Raw genomic sequence first — 20,171 nt, forward strand, 5'->3', positions numbered from 1 at the left:
GCTATAAAATCTACAAGCTTGATAGAAATCTTGCTGACCTTTTAATCCACTGTGTGTATAAATGTAGTCGATCACAACAAATGATAATAAAAAAGACAGCGACTTACAACATTTCAATCTTTCTTACTATGGTAATAAAAAAAATTTTGAAGTATGTACAAAAACAATTCCAAGCTCAACATATTATATTATATCCTATCTTCGAGTTGATAAAAGCGTGAAGTTAGGAGTGAAAAGATATGCATCTGTGCAGATATACAACAAAGATGGTGTTGATTCGAATTTTGGAGGTAATTCGAACCGTCCTTTTCAATACCGTGTGTCTTTTTTTATCAAAATCAAAATCAAAATCAAAAACAACTTTATTCAAATAGGCCCTAAGAGCACTTTCGAGTCGTCATTTTACAAATTAAAACTTTAAAAATAAATTATTATATTTGTAAAAATGAAGCTACCACCGATTCGAAATGTAGGTTCTGCAGAGAAGAATCGGCAAGAAACTCCGTAGTTACTCTTTTATATAAACTGTGTTTTAGTACAAAATTAGAAACATGTTGCATAAAATACAGCGTCACTAAGTCCACACATCTTTATAAACTATGTAATACTGCACCGAATAATATGTAGCTTTATCTATTAATTTTTTTAAATAAAAACTTTAAATTTATGTTGAGACAATTCCAAAATTGATTTTGGCATTTTATTAAACATGCGAATACCACAACTCAAAAAGTAGACGTTTACTTTGCGCAGTCGGACACTTGGAGTTACAATTTTGTTACTCCTTCTCGTGTTTACAATGCGACTATTACTATTTATTTCAAACAATGAATATTCTGGTGAATATACATAATATTGTTATAAATATATTGCGACGCAATTGTTAATATGTCTACCTTTTGAATAACATCCCGTAGAGAGGCTCGATCTCCAAGATCCTAAATGGCGCGAACAACACTATGGAAATAGCTAAAATATATTAAACGTGCAGTTGCAAGGTCGGTCAGTTGTCGTAATTTTCTAACTGCGAATTCTGCGGAGCTGAGTCTACCATTCAAGGATGACAAATGGGAATTCCACTGAAGTTTTGAGTCCAAATGTGTCCATAAGAAAACTATGTTATTATGTGACCTCTCCCCTATGTCGAACTTTTTTTATTTTCTTTCATACATTCAATTTGATGCTGTCGTTCGGAAGTAATACGTAAATTGTTCTGCTATTTATATTATTAGCCCCCTTAACCCCCCCCCACCCTGTAATTTGGGGGTATGAATAGATGTTGGCTGATTTTCAGACCTACCAACACAAATTTCATACACACAAAATTTCATAAAAATCGGTCCAGCCGTTTCGGAAGAGTATTGTAGCTAACATTTAACATTGTAACAACACAACACGAGAATTTTATGTATAAGACAATAATACAGTATAATAAGATAATATATACAAATATAGAATGTACAATTGGTATACCTACCATTTACTTTTATTTATAGTCACTCACGCGATATTTTGTGACCTGCCTTCACGTACGTGACTATTAAATAGTTTATCTTAATAATATTTCTAATGCAAAAAGCGTTTAGAATACATTTTTTATCAATTTTAACCTGCAGTTCGTAAATTTCAAAGATATAAACAATAATACAATAAAAATCAGTTAATATTATTGTATATCGACATAATAGATAGAAAAGAAATAATAGATTGTAAATATTTCACACAATAAATTGCTTGACAACAAACCGTATTTCAGAAACCCTAACCCTATTTTAAAAATATTTAAAAGTAGTTGTATAATCTAATATATAAAATTCTCGTGTCGCGGTGTTTGTAGTTAAGTTCCTCCGAAACACCTTGACCGATGCTCATGAAATTTTGTGTGCATATTGGGTATTTTTCATCCTCTTAAATGTTAAGGGTAGTCCACCCCTAATTTTTTTTTAGATAAATTATTTATTTTTTATTTTATTGTGATTTGGCGTTAAAAATACATACAACCCTAAATTTTAACCCTTCTACCACCAACCCCTATTTCTTAATAGCGTTCAACGGCAAGACAACGTTTGTCTGGTCAGCTAGTACTTATGAATTATACCTATAATAAATTTTTATAATGTGTGCTGTGGTGTGAAATTTAGATTAGGAGCTGTGTCCGTGGAAAATTTTGCTCATTATTGATGAATTCAATAGTAGTTTAATAGAATTATTTTCACTAGTTATTTGCGAACGTTATCACAACCAGAAGTCCCTAATTTTCGTACGGCTTTTCCATAAAATGCAGACAAATCACATTTCATACAATACCACATCTTTGGTAATCATATTTTCTTTTGTTTTCAGACCACTCACCTACGAAGAAGTTCTCGCATCACGAAATGACGTTAAATGGCGACGAGCACATTTGGGCCTCATCATTATGTTCTGGGCTGCTATGGCCCTATTGCTATCACTAATTGTGTCTTTACTTTTAGGGCAAGGGTGTTCTACAACTGATTTAGGCCCTATACCTACGGTGCCGCCTGTACACATGTCCTTTACGCCTTTGGTGACGTAGTTTTATAAGGAATTTTGATTATATAAAGACGTAATTTTATTTTTGGTGTTTACTCCTAATGAATCGATTTTCATATAAGGCCCCGGTATGAAAAAAAATGAAGAGTGAAATTTATTGAACGAATGATCTCGTTACGTTTCTCGTAACGCCATCTATCGGAACTCAATAGGGTTCTGATAGACGACAACGTTTTCCAATAACGCTTCATCCGATAGATGGCGTTATTTGATTCGTTTACCATTTGATATGGTACTAATATTTTCTTAGACTTGTAAGCCCTTTTTGTGCCTATTTAAACAGTCGATATGATGGAGTAAACTCCAGCCGTACGTCGGTGCTGACACACACACCTTTTTTAATAAATAAAATATATCAAATAAAGCATAATTAACACGATGTTTAATAAAAGGCATGTGCATTCAGCATTGTAAAGCCTGTGAATGTTCATTTTAGAATTAAAAAAAGTCTATTATGGTGTTCAAAAGTTTATTTTGATGTGTTCATCGCACGTCTGATAATTCCAAAACTGTTTATTTAATGATGTTTTTGTAAAACTCTTCCATAGTTTACTGATAAACTTCTTTCTCGAGATCAAAACTTATCAAGACACATTACTTTTCATAGCATCTTTACAATGTTGTTATCTGAGCTATTTTCAATATTAATTTAAATGTATTTATAAGTTATTTCTATGTGTATATTAACAAAAGGCTTATTTTATATTGGCGTAAAAAAGTGTATTTATATTTTTTACGGATAACTTATTCAACTACAGATCTAATATCTTAAAAAGATAATCGATTATATTGTTTAAATAATAAAAAAAAAAAGTAGTTACTTTAGGGTTAAGTGAAATAAAAATACATTTTAAACGTAGCAATTTAATAATAGTATTTATTTAAACACTTTCCCAAAAATAGCACACAATATTTTTCATTTTATAACTTTTGTTCTATAAATATATTATAAAACATCCATTGACGCCACGATGAAAACAATGCAAAATAAAAATTATCACGATATTTTCATCTTTAAGCTTATTTAATTTGACAAAATATCTTTTATTATATAATGAAATATTAATAGATATTTAATAAAATTAAATGAACTTTATAATAGATGACAATATGGAAGATCAAGAAAATCATAGGGAAAAATAAAACATATCCCTAACACAATTTGTGAAACAATGACAAGGTTGGTTGTACAAACACTTATTATATTTCAATTTTCCTTACAGTTTATAGATACATATTTATATAATTTGAAAATATAAAATATTGTCTATTCAATACAAGGTTTTTTAACATATATAAAATTGAAAATCGAACTAAATTAGTCGATTAAAACATTTATAATCGAAGTCATCTGTAAATTGTTAGTAATACCAGTTTTGAACAATTCATTCATTTCTTATGAAGTACACCTATTTTTATAATGTTTTTATTTTAATGCAAGTAGGCGTAATTAGATCATTTGTACTTTAATGTATAAATTGGACATGATCGTAACCATGGTTATATTTACCCTAGGGCCAAAAAAACCAGGGCCCAGGGAGGCACTCTGCGAGGGGCGGCGTAAGTCATCTAAGCCGATTTCTTTTCCTCTCGCATCCCTAATACAGATGCCGTTTTTGATTTTGCCCCTGATTTATGGGGCGGAAAACTTTATTAGCCCGGGGCGGTGAATTCTAAAATACACCACTGGTAACCACGTCTTATTTGACAAGCTATTTATATACATATGTCAATATGTCTGTTTAAGTCATTGTGTAAAAATGACCGGACTGTGAGTCATCAGTGACAGTGGCACCTGCACACAGAGAGAATCTTTGATATTTCAGTAATGATAAATTTTTTGAATAACGATTGCGGTAATTGTCGTATAAATAAATAAAAAATGGTTTTCTACGTGACACTGGCGAAATCATCTGTGCTTATTTGGCTCTATTGAAAGCCATTAATCAAGAAGAAGAAGAAGAAGAATTTCCGTATAATTTAGTGTTGATAGTGATCATGAAAGATGCTTCTGTCGATGTAATTGATGTATGATTTTGATGATAGGCGGTCCATTCATTGAACCAGTTGTAACATACGTGTGAACAGAGGCTACGAGTATATTATTACGTTGAACAATTTTTACAAACATAAAAAATAGTGTCGATTTACACGCGTTCTTTCCGTCTCTTTTAATATATGTGCAAGGACGCGACAATGTTGTTATAATCGTATTATAATGATCAATCAGTCATCACTGATTTTAGGTCATCAGAATACATTATGCCACTATTATGGTTACATTATGATACGATTGAACTACTATCATACGTCATACAAAAAATATTGATCTTCCACTGATCAAGTATTGTAACACGATTGTAACATAAAACAGGTGTTAGCTATAAATAGTCAATTAAATTTTTTATTGTAGTTAGACATAATTTACTAGTGATATTTTTAACGTAATCTTATACTTGAGCTTCAGTAAATGAAAGTTATTTCTTCTGTTACTTTTTTATCTATATTCATCACTTCAGCCTATCGAAGTCCACTGCTGGACATATAACTCCACAAGTTCGCGCCAAAAATGGCGTGAACTCATGTGTTTTGTCCATATTCATTCCTATATATATGAAAAACAGTTCGTTAATCGTAAAACAATATTGACAATTAGAATTTCATCAATTTGTAAGCCAAGCCAGTCGTTTTTATTTTCTGATATAGAAAACTGGTTAAAATGTATATAAATATAGAATTGATATACCTAATTATCATATTTTGATATAAATGCTTACAAGACGATTAAAAGTTTTTTTTTTTTTTAAATCTCGATGTTATTTTACGAAAATGTTGTAAAAATTCTGTCTTAAAATAGAATTTTTACAACATTTTCGTAAGACATTGTCATCAAAATTTTATCTGGCATTCGTAAATAATAATATATATTTTTTACGTCACGAGTTTGACGTTATGATTTCGAATCTTGTATTATCAATAAACATCTAAACATTTATTCTTTACGCCATACATACATTAACATGCGTTCATCAACATAATATTAAAATTTTACTTTCATAGTCTAAAATTAAATTGGTCCTTCGAACCGGATCTCCTTAATATTTCAATACTGTTTTATTTTTTAATATTAAAATAATTATGCATTATTACATACGTAAATAATCTTACTACTATAAGTCAAAACAAACTCTTAATAATAGAGAAAAAAAACCTTAAAAATATAAAAAAAGTCTGCATTTATATACAACAACACAGATACAACTAGTCTTATAGTAGAGCCATTTTAAATATCGTTATGTAAACTAAATTACAAATCTCAGCAATGACTTACTGTTACAAATTTTACCATCTTTTACTTGTATTATATGTAACATATCAAATAATCTCATGCCATAGTACTAACCGAGTTCATACAACCCGAACATGTTTAAAGCGCGAGTGAACAGGCTTCTTCTGGGCGAACTCGCTCCATCTTCGACCTCGTCTGTGCTCTAGAGCTAGACTGAGGTCAAGAGTGAGCCCATAACATAACAAAAAAAAAAAAAAAATAACAATACAAAATAGCCTAACCGCTTACCATAGACTACAGTACTACACAAGTAGACTAAGAATTTATTTCGAAAAAACTATGGCATAAAAAGACCACATTACATTACATGTGTAGAAGATACAAATAATAGGAACATAAGTCTCAGTCCGGTCTCAGTTTGGTAAAATATTGTCAACTAAAAAATATTGGGAGTTTTAATATTATCGTTAAGATTCAAGCTATCACTAAGATCAGATCGAAAATGATGTTTATCGAGATTATGGCATAGATCTTTACCCGACCGAGACCGAATTAAGATCGGAATGAGACCGACAATATTATATTTATTCGCTTTTAAGAAATTATCACCACTTTCATAAATATTGCAAGGTATCAAAATTTTAACTTTACTACAGTACAGTGATACTTATATTTGATTATGTATTCTACTTAGGCGAAAAATTGACCTGAAGACATACTTTGGAAGTGGTACAAATAAATTTAATTACAACTTTGATACCACTATATTATGATCAACAGTTCTACTGCCCGATATAAAATCAATCTACTTAAAAAAAAGTTAGCATCTGAGGAAAAATGTTTATAAACACAACGAAATGGCACAAATAATTTCGAAAATTTTGAATACTCCTTAAATATACTGGATTTTATCATTTAACTAAGACATTTATTTTTTAATGTCAATAGTCAACATATGTCAACACATAAATGTTAAATATCATGTTATTAGTCGACAGAGGGAATCTGGTATCGAAAAGAGAGCGAAAATTTGAATCTCGTCCGACGATTTGCTTTGGTTCGATTGTCTTACAATGATTGTCATTTCACGTAAAGCTAAATCTAGTATGTTCTGCCGCTTTGGGTACCTGGAATGAAATTTATATGATTCATAAATAAATTCTTTATAATACTGCTAGACGGTCGCTTAGACCGAATATAAAATCATCGTATCAAAAATTTCGATCTAGCGAGTACATCGTTCCGTAGCTTAATTGGCTAAAGCGGCGGTAAGTCGGAGATGCTGGTTCGATCCCCGCTGGAACGCTCGATTTTTGATATGATATTAAAAAATTGTTAAGACTGCTTTCGTTAGTTTGGGGATTTGACTTGATTCGAAACATAATTTGTAATTGTTTGGACCATACCACAATGTGTAAACCTTTCTTTAATAAAATAGCACAGGACTCTTAGCTGATATTTTTGTAAAACTAGGACGGTAAGCAAGCGTACGGCTTACTTGATGGTAAGCGATTAGCGTAGCCTATAGACGCCTGCAACCTGCACAAGCATCGCAAGCACGTTACCGACCTTACCCCCAATATATGTACCCCGGGAACTCTAATCACTTTACTTACTACAGGAACACAGCACTGCTTGAAAGCAGTATTACTTGCTTGCTGGCCTATACCTATCATATAAATATAAAGGTGATCAACTCTTACCTGTCTTCATTCAAATGGGGGGGGGGGGGGGGTGGTGAGTGATCACGTTCTGTGTAAAAAAAATTCTAATCCATTTTCAAATTTGACTTTGTTGTCGGTAAATAGACGAGCTCGATTTAAAATCAAATTTGAACAGGACCACATGACACATGATGATTTTTAATAAAAATCAATATTAAAATGGGCCCACAGAGTAAGAAGTTATCAGAAACACACATAAAAATACAATTGAATCGATAACCTATCCTGTTGGCGCAGCTTGTACTCTCTTTTCTGCTCCGGGGATTGGGGGTTCGATTCCCACCCTGAGTCTGGGTGTAATATAGGTATTATTTATATGTATGTTTATTGAAAAAACAAATGTATCTATACCAGTCAGCTGTTATCTATAACACAAGCATTAAGTTAGAGTATCGACGCCCAGCGCCGCCACGTGCACGACCTGCAGCCCAGCTGTAGTGTCAACTCACAGCTCGGCGACGGCCTGGAAGGCGCGCGGCAGGCTGCGCTCGTGCAGCGGCGCGGCGAGGTGCGCGGCCAGCAGGCGCACGGGCGCCGCCTCCACGTGCACGACCTGCAGCCCAGCTGTAGTGTCAACTCACAGCTCGGCGACGGCCTGGAAGGCGCGCGGCAGGCTGCGCTCGTGCAGCGGCGCGGCGAGGTGCGCGGCCAGCAGGCGCACGGGCGCCGCCTCCACGTGCACGACCTGCAGCCCAGCTGTAGTGTCAACTCACAGCTCGGCGACGGCCTGGAAGGCGCGCGGCAGGCTGCGCTCGTGCAGCGGCGCGGCGAGGTGCGCGGCCAGCAGGCGCACGGGCGCCGCCTCCACGTGCACGACCTGCAGCCCAGCTGTAGTGTCAACTCACAGCTCGGCGACGGCCTGGAAGGCGCGCGGCAGGCTGCGCTCGTGCAGCGGCGCGGCGAGGTGCGCGGCCAGCAGGCGCACGGGCGCCGCCTCCACGTGCACGACCTGCAGCCCAGCTGTAGTGTCAACTCACAGCTCGGCGACGGCCTGGAAGGCGCGCGGCAGGCTGCGCTCGTGCAGCGGCGCGGCGAGGTGCGCGGCCAGCAGGCGCACGGGCGCCGCCTCCACGTGCACGACCTGCAGCCCAGCTGTAGTGTCAACTCACAGCTCGGCGACGGCCTGGAAGGCGCGCGGCAGGCTGCGCTCGTGCAGCGGCGCGGCGAGGTGCGCGGCCAGCAGGCGCACGGGCGCCGCCTCCACGTGCACGACCTGCAGCCCAGCTGTAGTGTCAACTCACAGCTCGGCGACGGCCTGGAAGGCGCGCGGCAGGCTGCGCTCGTGCAGCGGCGCGGCGAGGTGCGCGGCCAGCAGGCGCACGGGCGCCGCCTCCACGTGCACGACCTGCAGCCCAGCTGTAGTGTCAACTCACAGCTCGGCGACGGCCTGGAAGGCGCGCGGCAGGCTGCGCTCGTGCAGCGGCGCGGCGAGGTGCGCGGCCAGCAGGCGCACGGGCGCCGCCTCCACGTGCACGACCTGCAGCCCAGCTGTAGTGTCAACTCACAGCTCGGCGACGGCCTGGAAGGCGCGCGGCAGGCTGCGCTCGTGCAGCGGCGCGGCGAGGTGCGCGGCCAGCAGGCGCACGGGCGCCGCCTCCACGTGCACGACCTGCAGCCCAGCTGTAGTGTCAACTCACAGCTCGGCGACGGCCTGGAAGGCGCGCGGCAGGCTGCGCTCGTGCAGCGGCGCGGCGAGGTGCGCGGCCAGCAGGCGCACGGGCGCCGCCTCCACGTGCACGACCTGCAGCCCAGCTGTAGTGTCAACTCACAGCTCGGCGACGGCCTGGAAGGCGCGCGGCAGGCTGCGCTCGTGCAGCGGCGCGGCGAGGTGCGCGGCCAGCAGGCGCACGGGCGCCGCCTCCACGTGCACGACCTGCAGCCCAGCTGTAGTGTCAACTCACAGCTCGGCGACGGCCTGGAAGGCGCGCGGCAGGCTGCGCTCGTGCAGCGGCGCGGCGAGGTGCGCGGCCAGCAGGCGCACGGGCGCCGCCTCCACGTGCACGACCTGCAGCCCAGCTGTAGTGTCAACTCACAGCTCGGCGACGGCCTGGAAGGCGCGCGGCAGGCTGCGCTCGTGCAGCGGCGCGGCGAGGTGCGCGGCCAGCAGGCGCACGGGCGCCGCCTCCACGTGCACGACCTGCAGCCCAGCTGTAGTGTCAACTCACAGCTCGGCGACGGCCTGGAAGGCGCGCGGCAGGCTGCGCTCGTGCAGCGGCGCGGCGAGGTGCGCGGCCAGCAGGCGCACGGGCGCCGCCTCCACGTGCACGACCTGCAGCCCAGCTGTAGTGTCAACTCACAGCTCGGCGACGGCCTGGAAGGCGCGCGGCAGGCTGCGCTCGTGCAGCGGCGCGGCGAGGTGCGCGGCCAGCAGGCGCACGGGCGCCGCCTCCACGTGCACGACCTGCAGCCCAGCTGTAGTGTCAACTCACAGCTCGGCGACGGCCTGGAAGGCGCGCGGCAGGCTGCGCTCGTGCAGCGGCGCGGCGAGGTGCGCGGCCAGCAGGCGCACGGGCGCCGCCTCCACGTGCACGACCTGCAGCCCAGCTGTAGTGTCAACTCACAGCTCGGCGACGGCCTGGAAGGCGCGCGGCAGGCTGCGCTCGTGCAGCGGCGCGGCGAGGTGCGCGGCCAGCAGGCGCACGGGCGCCGCCTCCACGTGCACGACCTGCAGCCCAGCTGTAGTGTCAACTCACAGCTCGGCGACGGCCTGGAAGGCGCGCGGCAGGCTGCGCTCGTGCAGCGGCGCGGCGAGGTGCGCGGCCAGCAGGCGCACGGGCGCCGCCTCCACGTGCACGACCTGCAGCCCAGCTGTAGTGTCAACTCACAGCTCGGCGACGGCCTGGAAGGCGCGCGGCAGGCTGCGCTCGTGCAGCGGCGCGGCGAGGTGCGCGGCCAGCAGGCGCACGGGCGCCGCCTCCACGTGCACGACCTGCAGCCCAGCTGTAGTGTCAACTCACAGCTCGGCGACGGCCTGGAAGGCGCGCGGCAGGCTGCGCTCGTGCAGCGGCGCGGCGAGGTGCGCGGCCAGCAGGCGCACGGGCGCCGCCTCCACGTGCACGACCTGCAGCCCAGCTGTAGTGTCAACTCACAGCTCGGCGACGGCCTGGAAGGCGCGCGGCAGGCTGCGCTCGTGCAGCGGCGCGGCGAGGTGCGCGGCCAGCAGGCGCACGGGCGCCGCCTCCACGTGCACGACCTGCAGCCCAGCTGTAGTGTCAACTCACAGCTCGGCGACGGCCTGGAAGGCGCGCGGCAGGCTGCGCTCGTGCAGCGGCGCGGCGAGGTGCGCGGCCAGCAGGCGCACGGGCGCCGCCTCCACGTGCACGACCTGCAGCCCAGCTGTAGTGTCAACTCACAGCTCGGCGACGGCCTGGAAGGCGCGCGGCAGGCTGCGCTCGTGCAGCGGCGCGGCGAGGTGCGCGGCCAGCAGGCGCACGGGCGCCGCCTCCACGTGCACGACCTGCAGCCCAGCTGTAGTGTCAACTCACAGCTCGGCGACGGCCTGGAAGGCGCGCGGCAGGCTGCGCTCGTGCAGCGGCGCGGCGAGGTGCGCGGCCAGCAGGCGCACGGGCGCCGCCTCCACGTGCACGACCTGCAGCCCAGCTGTAGTGTCAACTCACAGCTCGGCGACGGCCTGGAAGGCGCGCGGCAGGCTGCGCTCGTGCAGCGGCGCGGCGAGGTGCGCGGCCAGCAGGCGCACGGGCGCCGCCTCCACGTGCACGACCTGCAGCCCAGCTGTAGTGTCAACTCACAGCTCGGCGACGGCCTGGAAGGCGCGCGGCAGGCTGCGCTCGTGCAGCGGCGCGGCGAGGTGCGCGGCCAGCAGGCGCACGGGCGCCGCCTCCACGTGCACGACCTGCAGCCCAGCTGTAGTGTCAACTCACAGCTCGGCGACGGCCTGGAAGGCGCGCGGCAGGCTGCGCTCGTGCAGCGGCGCGGCGAGGTGCGCGGCCAGCAGGCGCACGGGCGCCGCCTCCACGTGCACGACCTGCAGCCCAGCTGTAGTGTCAACTCACAGCTCGGCGACGGCCTGGAAGGCGCGCGGCAGGCTGCGCTCGTGCAGCGGCGCGGCGAGGTGCGCGGCCAGCAGGCGCACGGGCGCCGCCTCCACGTGCACGACCTGCAGCCCAGCTGTAGTGTCAACTCACAGCTCGGCGACGGCCTGGAAGGCGCGCGGCAGGCTGCGCTCGTGCAGCGGCGCGGCGAGGTGCGCGGCCAGCAGGCGCACGGGCGCCGCCTCCACGTGCACGACCTGCAGCCCAGCTGTAGTGTCAACTCACAGCTCGGCGACGGCCTGGAAGGCGCGCGGCAGGCTGCGCTCGTGCAGCGGCGCGGCGAGGTGCGCGGCCAGCAGGCGCACGGGCGCCGCCTCCACGTGCACGACCTGCAGCCCAGCTGTAGTGTCAACTCACAGCTCGGCGACGGCCTGGAAGGCGCGCGGCAGGCTGCGCTCGTGCAGCGGCGCGGCGAGGTGCGCGGCCAGCAGGCGCACGGGCGCCGCCTCCACGTGCACGACCTGCAGCCCAGCTGTAGTGTCAACTCACAGCTCGGCGACGGCCTGGAAGGCGCGCGGCAGGCTGCGCTCGTGCAGCGGCGCGGCGAGGTGCGCGGCCAGCAGGCGCACGGGCGCCGCCTCCACGTGCACGACCTGCAGCCCAGCTGTAGTGTCAACTCACAGCTCGGCGACGGCCTGGAAGGCGCGCGGCAGGCTGCGCTCGTGCAGCGGCGCGGCGAGGTGCGCGGCCAGCAGGCGCACGGGCGCCGCCTCCACGTGCACGACCTGCAGCCCAGCTGTAGTGTCAACTCACAGCTCGGCGACGGCCTGGAAGGCGCGCGGCAGGCTGCGCTCGTGCAGCGGCGCGGCGAGGTGCGCGGCCAGCAGGCGCACGGGCGCCGCCTCCACGTGCACGACCTGCAGCCCAGCTGTAGTGTCAACTCACAGCTCGGCGACGGCCTGGAAGGCGCGCGGCAGGCTGCGCTCGTGCAGCGGCGCGGCGAGGTGCGCGGCCAGCAGGCGCACGGGCGCCGCCTCCACGTGCACGACCTGCAGCCCAGCTGTAGTGTCAACTCACAGCTCGGCGACGGCCTGGAAGGCGCGCGGCAGGCTGCGCTCGTGCAGCGGCGCGGCGAGGTGCGCGGCCAGCAGGCGCACGGGCGCCGCCTCCACGTGCACGACCTGCAGCCCAGCTGTAGTGTCAACTCACAGCTCGGCGACGGCCTGGAAGGCGCGCGGCAGGCTGCGCTCGTGCAGCGGCGCGGCGAGGTGCGCGGCCAGCAGGCGCACGGGCGCCGCCTCCACGTGCACGACCTGCAGCCCAGCTGTAGTGTCAACTCACAGCTCGGCGACGGCCTGGAAGGCGCGCGGCAGGCTGCGCTCGTGCAGCGGCGCGGCGAGGTGCGCGGCCAGCAGGCGCACGGGCGCCGCCTCCACGTGCACGACCTGCAGCCCAGCTGTAGTGTCAACTCACAGCTCGGCGACGGCCTGGAAGGCGCGCGGCAGGCTGCGCTCGTGCAGCGGCGCGGCGAGGTGCGCGGCCAGCAGGCGCACGGGCGCCGCCTCCACGTGCACGACCTGCAGCCCAGCTGTAGTGTCAACTCACAGCTCGGCGACGGCCTGGAAGGCGCGCGGCAGGCTGCGCTCGTGCAGCGGCGCGGCGAGGTGCGCGGCCAGCAGGCGCACGGGCGCCGCCTCCACGTGCACGACCTGCAGCCCAGCTGTAGTGTCAACTCACAGCTCGGCGACGGCCTGGAAGGCGCGCGGCAGGCTGCGCTCGTGCAGCGGCGCGGCGAGGTGCGCGGCCAGCAGGCGCACGGGCGCCGCCTCCACGTGCACGACCTGCAGCCCAGCTGTAGTGTCAACTCACAGCTCGGCGACGGCCTGGAAGGCGCGCGGCAGGCTGCGCTCGTGCAGCGGCGCGGCGAGGTGCGCGGCCAGCAGGCGCACGGGCGCCGCCTCCACGTGCACGACCTGCAGCCCAGCTGTAGTGTCAACTCACAGCTCGGCGACGGCCTGGAAGGCGCGCGGCAGGCTGCGCTCGTGCAGCGGCGCGGCGAGGTGCGCGGCCAGCAGGCGCACGGGCGCCGCCTCCACGTGCACGACCTGCAGCCCAGCTGTAGTGTCAACTCACAGCTCGGCGACGGCCTGGAAGGCGCGCGGCAGGCTGCGCTCGTGCAGCGGCGCGGCGAGGTGCGCGGCCAGCAGGCGCACGGGCGCCGCCTCCACGTGCACGACCTGCAGCCCAGCTGTAGTGTCAACTCACAGCTCGGCGACGGCCTGGAAGGCGCGCGGCAGGCTGCGCTCGTGCAGCGGCGCGGCGAGGTGCGCGGCCAGCAGGCGCACGGGCGCCGCCTCCACGTGCACGACCTGCAGCCCAGCTGTAGTGTCAACTCACAGCTCGGCGACGGCCTGGAAGGCGCGCGGCAGGCTGCGCTCGTGCAGCGGCGCGGCGAGGTGCGCGGCCAGCAGGCGCACGGGCGCCGCCTCCACGTGCACGACCTGCAGCCCAGCTGTAGTGTCAACTCACAGCTCGGCGACGGCCTGGAAGGCGCGCGGCAGGCTGCGCTCGTGCAGCGGCGCGGCGAGGTGCGCGGCCAGCAGGCGCACGGGCGCCGCCTCCACGTGCACGACCTGCAGCCCAGCTGTAGTGTCAACTCACAGCTCGGCGACGGCCTGGAAGGCGCGCGGCAGGCTGCGCTCGTGCAGCGGCGCGGCGAGGTGCGCGGCCAGCAGGCGCACGGGCGCCGCCTCCACGCCCAGCGCCGCCACGTGCACGCGCACGCGCGCCGCCGCCGCCAGCCCCAGCGCCGCCAGCTGCGCCGTCGCCTGCTTGTTTATCTGCCGGACACACCGTTACGTAGTCATTCGTACCCGCCAAACTCGATTCACCTTCAATAGTGCTAGTAATTGTGGTTGCTCGCAAAACAAAAAAAAACCGACTTCAATTACATCGACAAGTAATACAACGTAAGTAGACGAAAAAAATTAACAAACTAGTCTACTATACAATTTATCTGGGATCCTGTCATCATATCCTGGTTTCCTTATCATGATACCACACTTGGGATATCTCCTTTCCAACAAAAAAAGAATTGTCAAAATCGGTTCATAAACGACGAAGTTATCCCCGAACATACATTACATATATATGGTACGGTCACACGGTCGAATTGAGTAGACTCTTCATTTTTTGAAATCGGATAAAAATAGTACCTATATGTACTATACAGTTACATATTTTTATGAGTATTATAATGTAAACGAAATGAGAGAGATCTAAGTTCTACGATATCATGCAAAAAGCAGTAGGTTTTGTTTCTGGGCAAGTGGTTGCTCTGTTCACAGATTTGTCTTAGCCTTTTGATATTTTAAACAATGGTAGAAGATTTGAACCTAAGTCAATCTTCACCGAGCTGATAATAGAATTAAACATACTTTATAATAAATTTACGCCCGGTTTCTGAAACGTTTGTCAAAATATAGGTCTACTAAACGACTGTAAGATTTAACGAGGCTGTCAAATAAATTTGAGTTGCTTAAGCGTCATTCACAGCAAAATTAACTAATCCTCGATTTGATTTGACATTCATTTTGTAACATTTGGTCAGGTAACATTATAATTAAATATTATTTTATATATTTTTGATGTATACAGAAACTGTTAGTTGTGATGTTATTTAATAAAACTGATAATACTGATACATCCAATAAAGCATCATATAAAAGAAGATGAAAAAAAAAAAAAAAAGAAAATAGTTCCTAAAAAAAATATATATATTAAAAAAAAAAAAAAAATTATGAAAAAAAAGATAAAGAGTGTATCTTTAGAAGAAAAAATTAAATTATCAGAATATAGACTGATTAAAAAAAAAACATTCGTTATTAGATCTAGAAAAAAAAAAAAATAGACAGGAGTATGAAAGTATGATAAAGTAGTTATAATTATAATAGCTTGTTTAAAATTCTAGTTATTAAGTAATTATAAGTATTATGTATTAATTATTTATTTTATTATTATTATATTATTATTATTTTAATTGTTCCTATAAATTTATATATGTACATATATATGATTGAAATATAACAAATTATTTTTATGACCTTTTTTTTAAAATTCCTTATTATTTATATATTGTTACTAATAAAATTTAAAACTTAACAATTAAAATTTGTTAATAATAGAGATGAGATGAATAATAGACATCTGTGTTACCTACAAAGAACAAAAATTTTAGTTTAACAAGACCAAAATGTAGACTTTTATAAGAAAAAGCATATATTACATATAAAACACTTGGTTATAAATATGCTTTACTTACCATTGTAACGTATACGTACATTATTTGTGCTGCTAAATTAAAATATACCTAAATTTAATATTTTAAATACGTGAAATGATTTTTCTTTAAAAAAAAAAACATTAGTTTATTATAATTAAATGAAATTAAAATCTACAGTAATTTATGATACACTATTTTATCATAAATTATTTTTTTTTTTCTACAAAAAAATAATAAATTCATCATCCGGCATTTATATATTCGCGCGGGCAACATTTTATCTTTTTCAAAAATTCAAATGAATCTTTTGTCTCGGCTTATAAAAACGGCAGTACTGGTCGCCGCCGCGTCATTCATTTTTGGAAATTTGTCTCAAGAAATAGTTAACGCACATCACCTGTTTTATTACGGTCTCTTAATACGGTGGCTAATATATATTTAAGCATCGTAACCATATTTTATAAAATTGTGTGATCCTTGCTTAGCGTTGTCTCGATTTAACAAATATTATAGTGTCAGTGTTTATCGCCCCCAAACTGGGTAAGTGGTATATTTATATAGCAGGCAATTTATGTAGTTGATGCAAGTAATCATGCCTATTGTAAAATGTAATATTAGTATTCAGTAGCATAAATCTCATTTGAATTATTTTCTTACATTTCATCATCTTTCAAGTCTACCCTCATTTTTAATATTTTTTATTATAATTGTATATTGAAATATAAGTCAACCTACTTTTAAAAAATAATTATCTCCGCTTCTGGCTTTATGATTCCACAGCACTACTGCTACAATTTAGGTGCTTTCTTTTGTAACGCAGTGCCGTGGATGTTTGCAAATTGTGCTGGAACGCTTATTTTTATATTTTGATGGCGCGTTCCAGGGTTCGACGATTGGGTCACCGATTTCGACGTTTGGCTCACCAATTACGACGTTCAAACCAATTTCGACGTTTCCACCTAACCCCGACGACGAGAGTGCACTCCGCCGGGTCTTGAACTACCCGTTCCTGCCGCCCCCGGTCGAAAGCGGAATCCTGCCACGCGACTCCCGGGAATATCACCTGCACGGCGAACCAGGAGAGTACCTGAGCCGAACTGCAATTGGAGCTTGTGTGAATTGGGTGCTCGACCCCGCCCATATACGTACATTTTTTATTTTCTACCTCACCGGGTTAATTAATTTAATAAATTTTTTTTAGTTCATGGTACCCTGGTTTTATTTACATCTCTAATAGACCAGGGGAACCGTGACACCATTAAAGAAACAAAATATAGTTTCACGAAGAAAATAATTGTTTTTCTTAAGTTAATTATACACTGATTAGTTGACCGAGTATTTGACAGACGTTTGATCAATGTTTATAGCTTAATTCCCGTTTCAGAAACCCAAAATGGCGGTTAACATACGATTTCAGAGTCAACTTTGACAGGTATGTCAACTGACAGGATGTATACAGAAACTGTTAGTTGTGATGTTATTTAATAAATCTGATAATACTGATACATCCAGCACAGCATCATATAAAAGAATATGAAAAAAAAAAAGAAAATAGTTCCTAAAAAAATATATATATATTTAAAAAAAAAAAAACAATATTATGAAAAAAAGATGAAGAATGTATCTTTAGAAGAAAAATTAAATTATCAGAATATAGACTGATTAAAAAAAATTAAGCAGTTTAACCACGCTTTTAGCAACTCATTTGATACTTAACATGAGATTTGACAGATGTTCTGTTAATTTTTGCGTTAATCAGCCTTTCGGAAACCGGGCGTCATTTTTAATATATTAGATAATATATTAAAAATGGGTTGCCTAAAAAACCTCCAACAGAATTTTTAATTAATTTTTAATTTTTTTTAAATTATTTTAACGCCATTTTTGGCGCGACCTTGTGGATGCCTATGTCCAGGAGTGGACTGTATTAGGCCAAAGTGAAGGTACTAGGTTACTTAACTGTATTCTGTAAGGTTGAGGTTAAGTAAAAAAATATTTCCTTTGATGTTGTCAATCAATCTTGTCCCGTGGGTAGCCTTCTTGTGACTGTTAAGTATGAAATATTTATTATTTCCTGAAAATTTTACATCAAAAACATACCTGTGCTTCACACTGTCGTTTTGTACTCTTCGCTAATTTCTCATTTGCCGTTACGAAGGTCACTAATATAGTCGGTTCGTTTGATTTGTCGCTCTCCGACCAATTTGATACCCGGCTTGCTGTTGATGATCAAAAATTTTTTGTCAACAATAATATAATGTATGAGCTTCATCAACGTTTGTTTGGATGAATAGGTAAAATGTGATAAATAGAACACTTTTTTTTTGTCTCTTTATAAACCAATCATTTGATTCAGTGATTAGATATTTTGTTAGATCTTGCGTGTCGGTCTTGAGTGACGTCTAGCCTTCGGCCCTAATTACGTTTATATTTCCTAAAATGGAACGAATCTAGGTTATTCTATACTAGCCGACCCACTTGTCTTCGTTCATAAAGGTAGTTAGTGAATTTACTCTTATATGCATGTTTATATTTTATTAATCAATACATTTGCCGTAATCACACATAACTGTGGCTTTATTCTTGGTCCGCGGTGTATTATTATTTGTACGAAGTAAGTCGTACATTAACCTATTTGCGAATCAGCGAATTTATTAAATAAATTGGTTATTAAATATAATAATTACTCAGTACGTTTCGATCTATCAAGGCGATCGCGCGTGCTCGCACATTTGATCATAATCAAATTAATTTATTTAATTAATTGTGATTCGGGTTTATTTCATATTAGCAAGTAAAAAGTGTGTAGAGTCAATCAAGAACGCGACATCCTTTTATGGTCCTTCGAGCCGGATTATTTTTTTAATTAAGTATAATTTTACTCATTGTTATATGACTATGTTTTTGTTGTTGTCATTTTATATCATCTCTGTTACGGGGGTGCCATAATCACTAAGTGATTAAACTGCCATTAAAAAAAGATATAAAAAATACATTTGTCGTATTACTCTTCAGCTTCACTGCCTTTAAAAACATATAGATAAAAATGTATAGCTGTAAAATTAAAGATAGAATTTCATGCAAATATTAAACTTTCAGATGAAACTTCCTCTATAGAACGGGAAGACGTAAGAGGTAGAGCGATACTTACAGTACTCTGGAGTTCGAGGTGTTTCTGGATTCAATTTACTTTTCAAGTATTCAACGATTTTCGACGATTGCACTTTGTTTCTATATTCTCTAAAAAACCTGTAAAACAATTATATATTGATATTTCAATTAATACATATTATAAAACAAAGTCTCTCGACGCTTGTGTTAGTCTGTTTGCAATAACGTCACAAACCACTAAACATATTTTAATTCGATTTTCAGATTATTACTAGCTATCTATCTATTACTATCTATCTTCTGTGTACTTAACAAGGAAAAAAAAGACGTTTTGTATGTTAACACCTCGGTCTACTTGAGCACAAACTGCTTTAAACTACGAGTATTTAAGTCAATCTGTACTAATGTCTAAGACCCAACCAAAAAAAAAAAAAAAAACGAGTTAGTTTTAGACCACATGACTGAAGTAAAACTTCTTTAGTTCCATCTAACTTATATCTCCCTTTTAACTTCCGTTCGCTTCCCCAATAAAACTTTTCGTAACGCTATCGCCCCGCATTCATCAGCTTACTCTTCCAGTCAAGCGTGCGTAAAGTTTACTTAAAAAAAAAAACATGCAACTGACTTTACAATAAAATGATTACCTCGCCCCTGTGTTTCACTTCCACCAAGACATGAAATTCTGCACAGGTTGGAAAATCAGTAGCGCTCAACAACTGTGTCGATAACTGAACAAAATCTATAAAATTCTCACTAAGATTCTCACCTGGTTCACCTGTTGTACCCTATTCGTAGAAAGTTATAAGCACGCGAGGCAGTAGACGGTCTTGTGGGCTTTCCAGGTATCCACCATAGTAAGGGGACTCACTTGTTCCCCACATTCTGTTCGCAGAAGATCATCAGCACGTTTTTACCATCGCAGATGAGCAATCGCCATAAGCGCTCTCAAGAAGATAGTCACCTCTTTCCTCATATTACTTTGTTCGTAAAAGGTTACGAGCACGTCGTCATCGTCACAGGCAAGCAGAAAACAGCATTAAACGGCTTCGTAGGCTTTCCCAAGCACGATGAACGCTCTCAGTAAGACATCTATTTTCTGACTCACCTGTTCTCTGCACTCTGTTCGCAGAAGCTCAACCAGCACATCGCTACAGTCAGATGCAAGTAGCTTGACGCAGCGGGCGATCTTCTGGGTTTTC

At 45.6% G+C, this 20,171-nt stretch overlaps 1 protein-coding gene across 1 annotated transcript in view; it reads right to left on the reverse strand.

The window, feature by feature from the left end:
- Window positions 1-6,842: 6,842 nt before the first annotated feature.
- Window positions 6,843-20,171, reverse strand: part of LOC123662444 (eIF-2-alpha kinase GCN2) — a 42,092-nt gene continuing 28,763 nt past the window's right edge. Inside the window, exons 25-29 of the mRNA XM_045597287.1 lie at window positions 20,078-20,161; window positions 19,013-19,110; window positions 17,962-18,080; window positions 14,241-14,419; window positions 6,843-6,990 (exon numbers count right to left, since the gene is read on the reverse strand). Coding sequence (XP_045453243.1) covers window positions 6,843-6,990; window positions 14,241-14,419; window positions 17,962-18,080; window positions 19,013-19,110; window positions 20,078-20,161 — 628 coding nt within the window. The remainder of the gene's footprint in view (window positions 6,991-14,240; window positions 14,420-17,961; window positions 18,081-19,012; window positions 19,111-20,077; window positions 20,162-20,171) is intronic.

Source organism: Melitaea cinxia, chromosome 18 (assembly GCF_905220565.1).
Source record: "Melitaea cinxia chromosome 18, ilMelCinx1.1, whole genome shotgun sequence".
NCBI lineage: Eukaryota > Metazoa > Arthropoda > Insecta > Lepidoptera > Nymphalidae > Melitaea > Melitaea cinxia.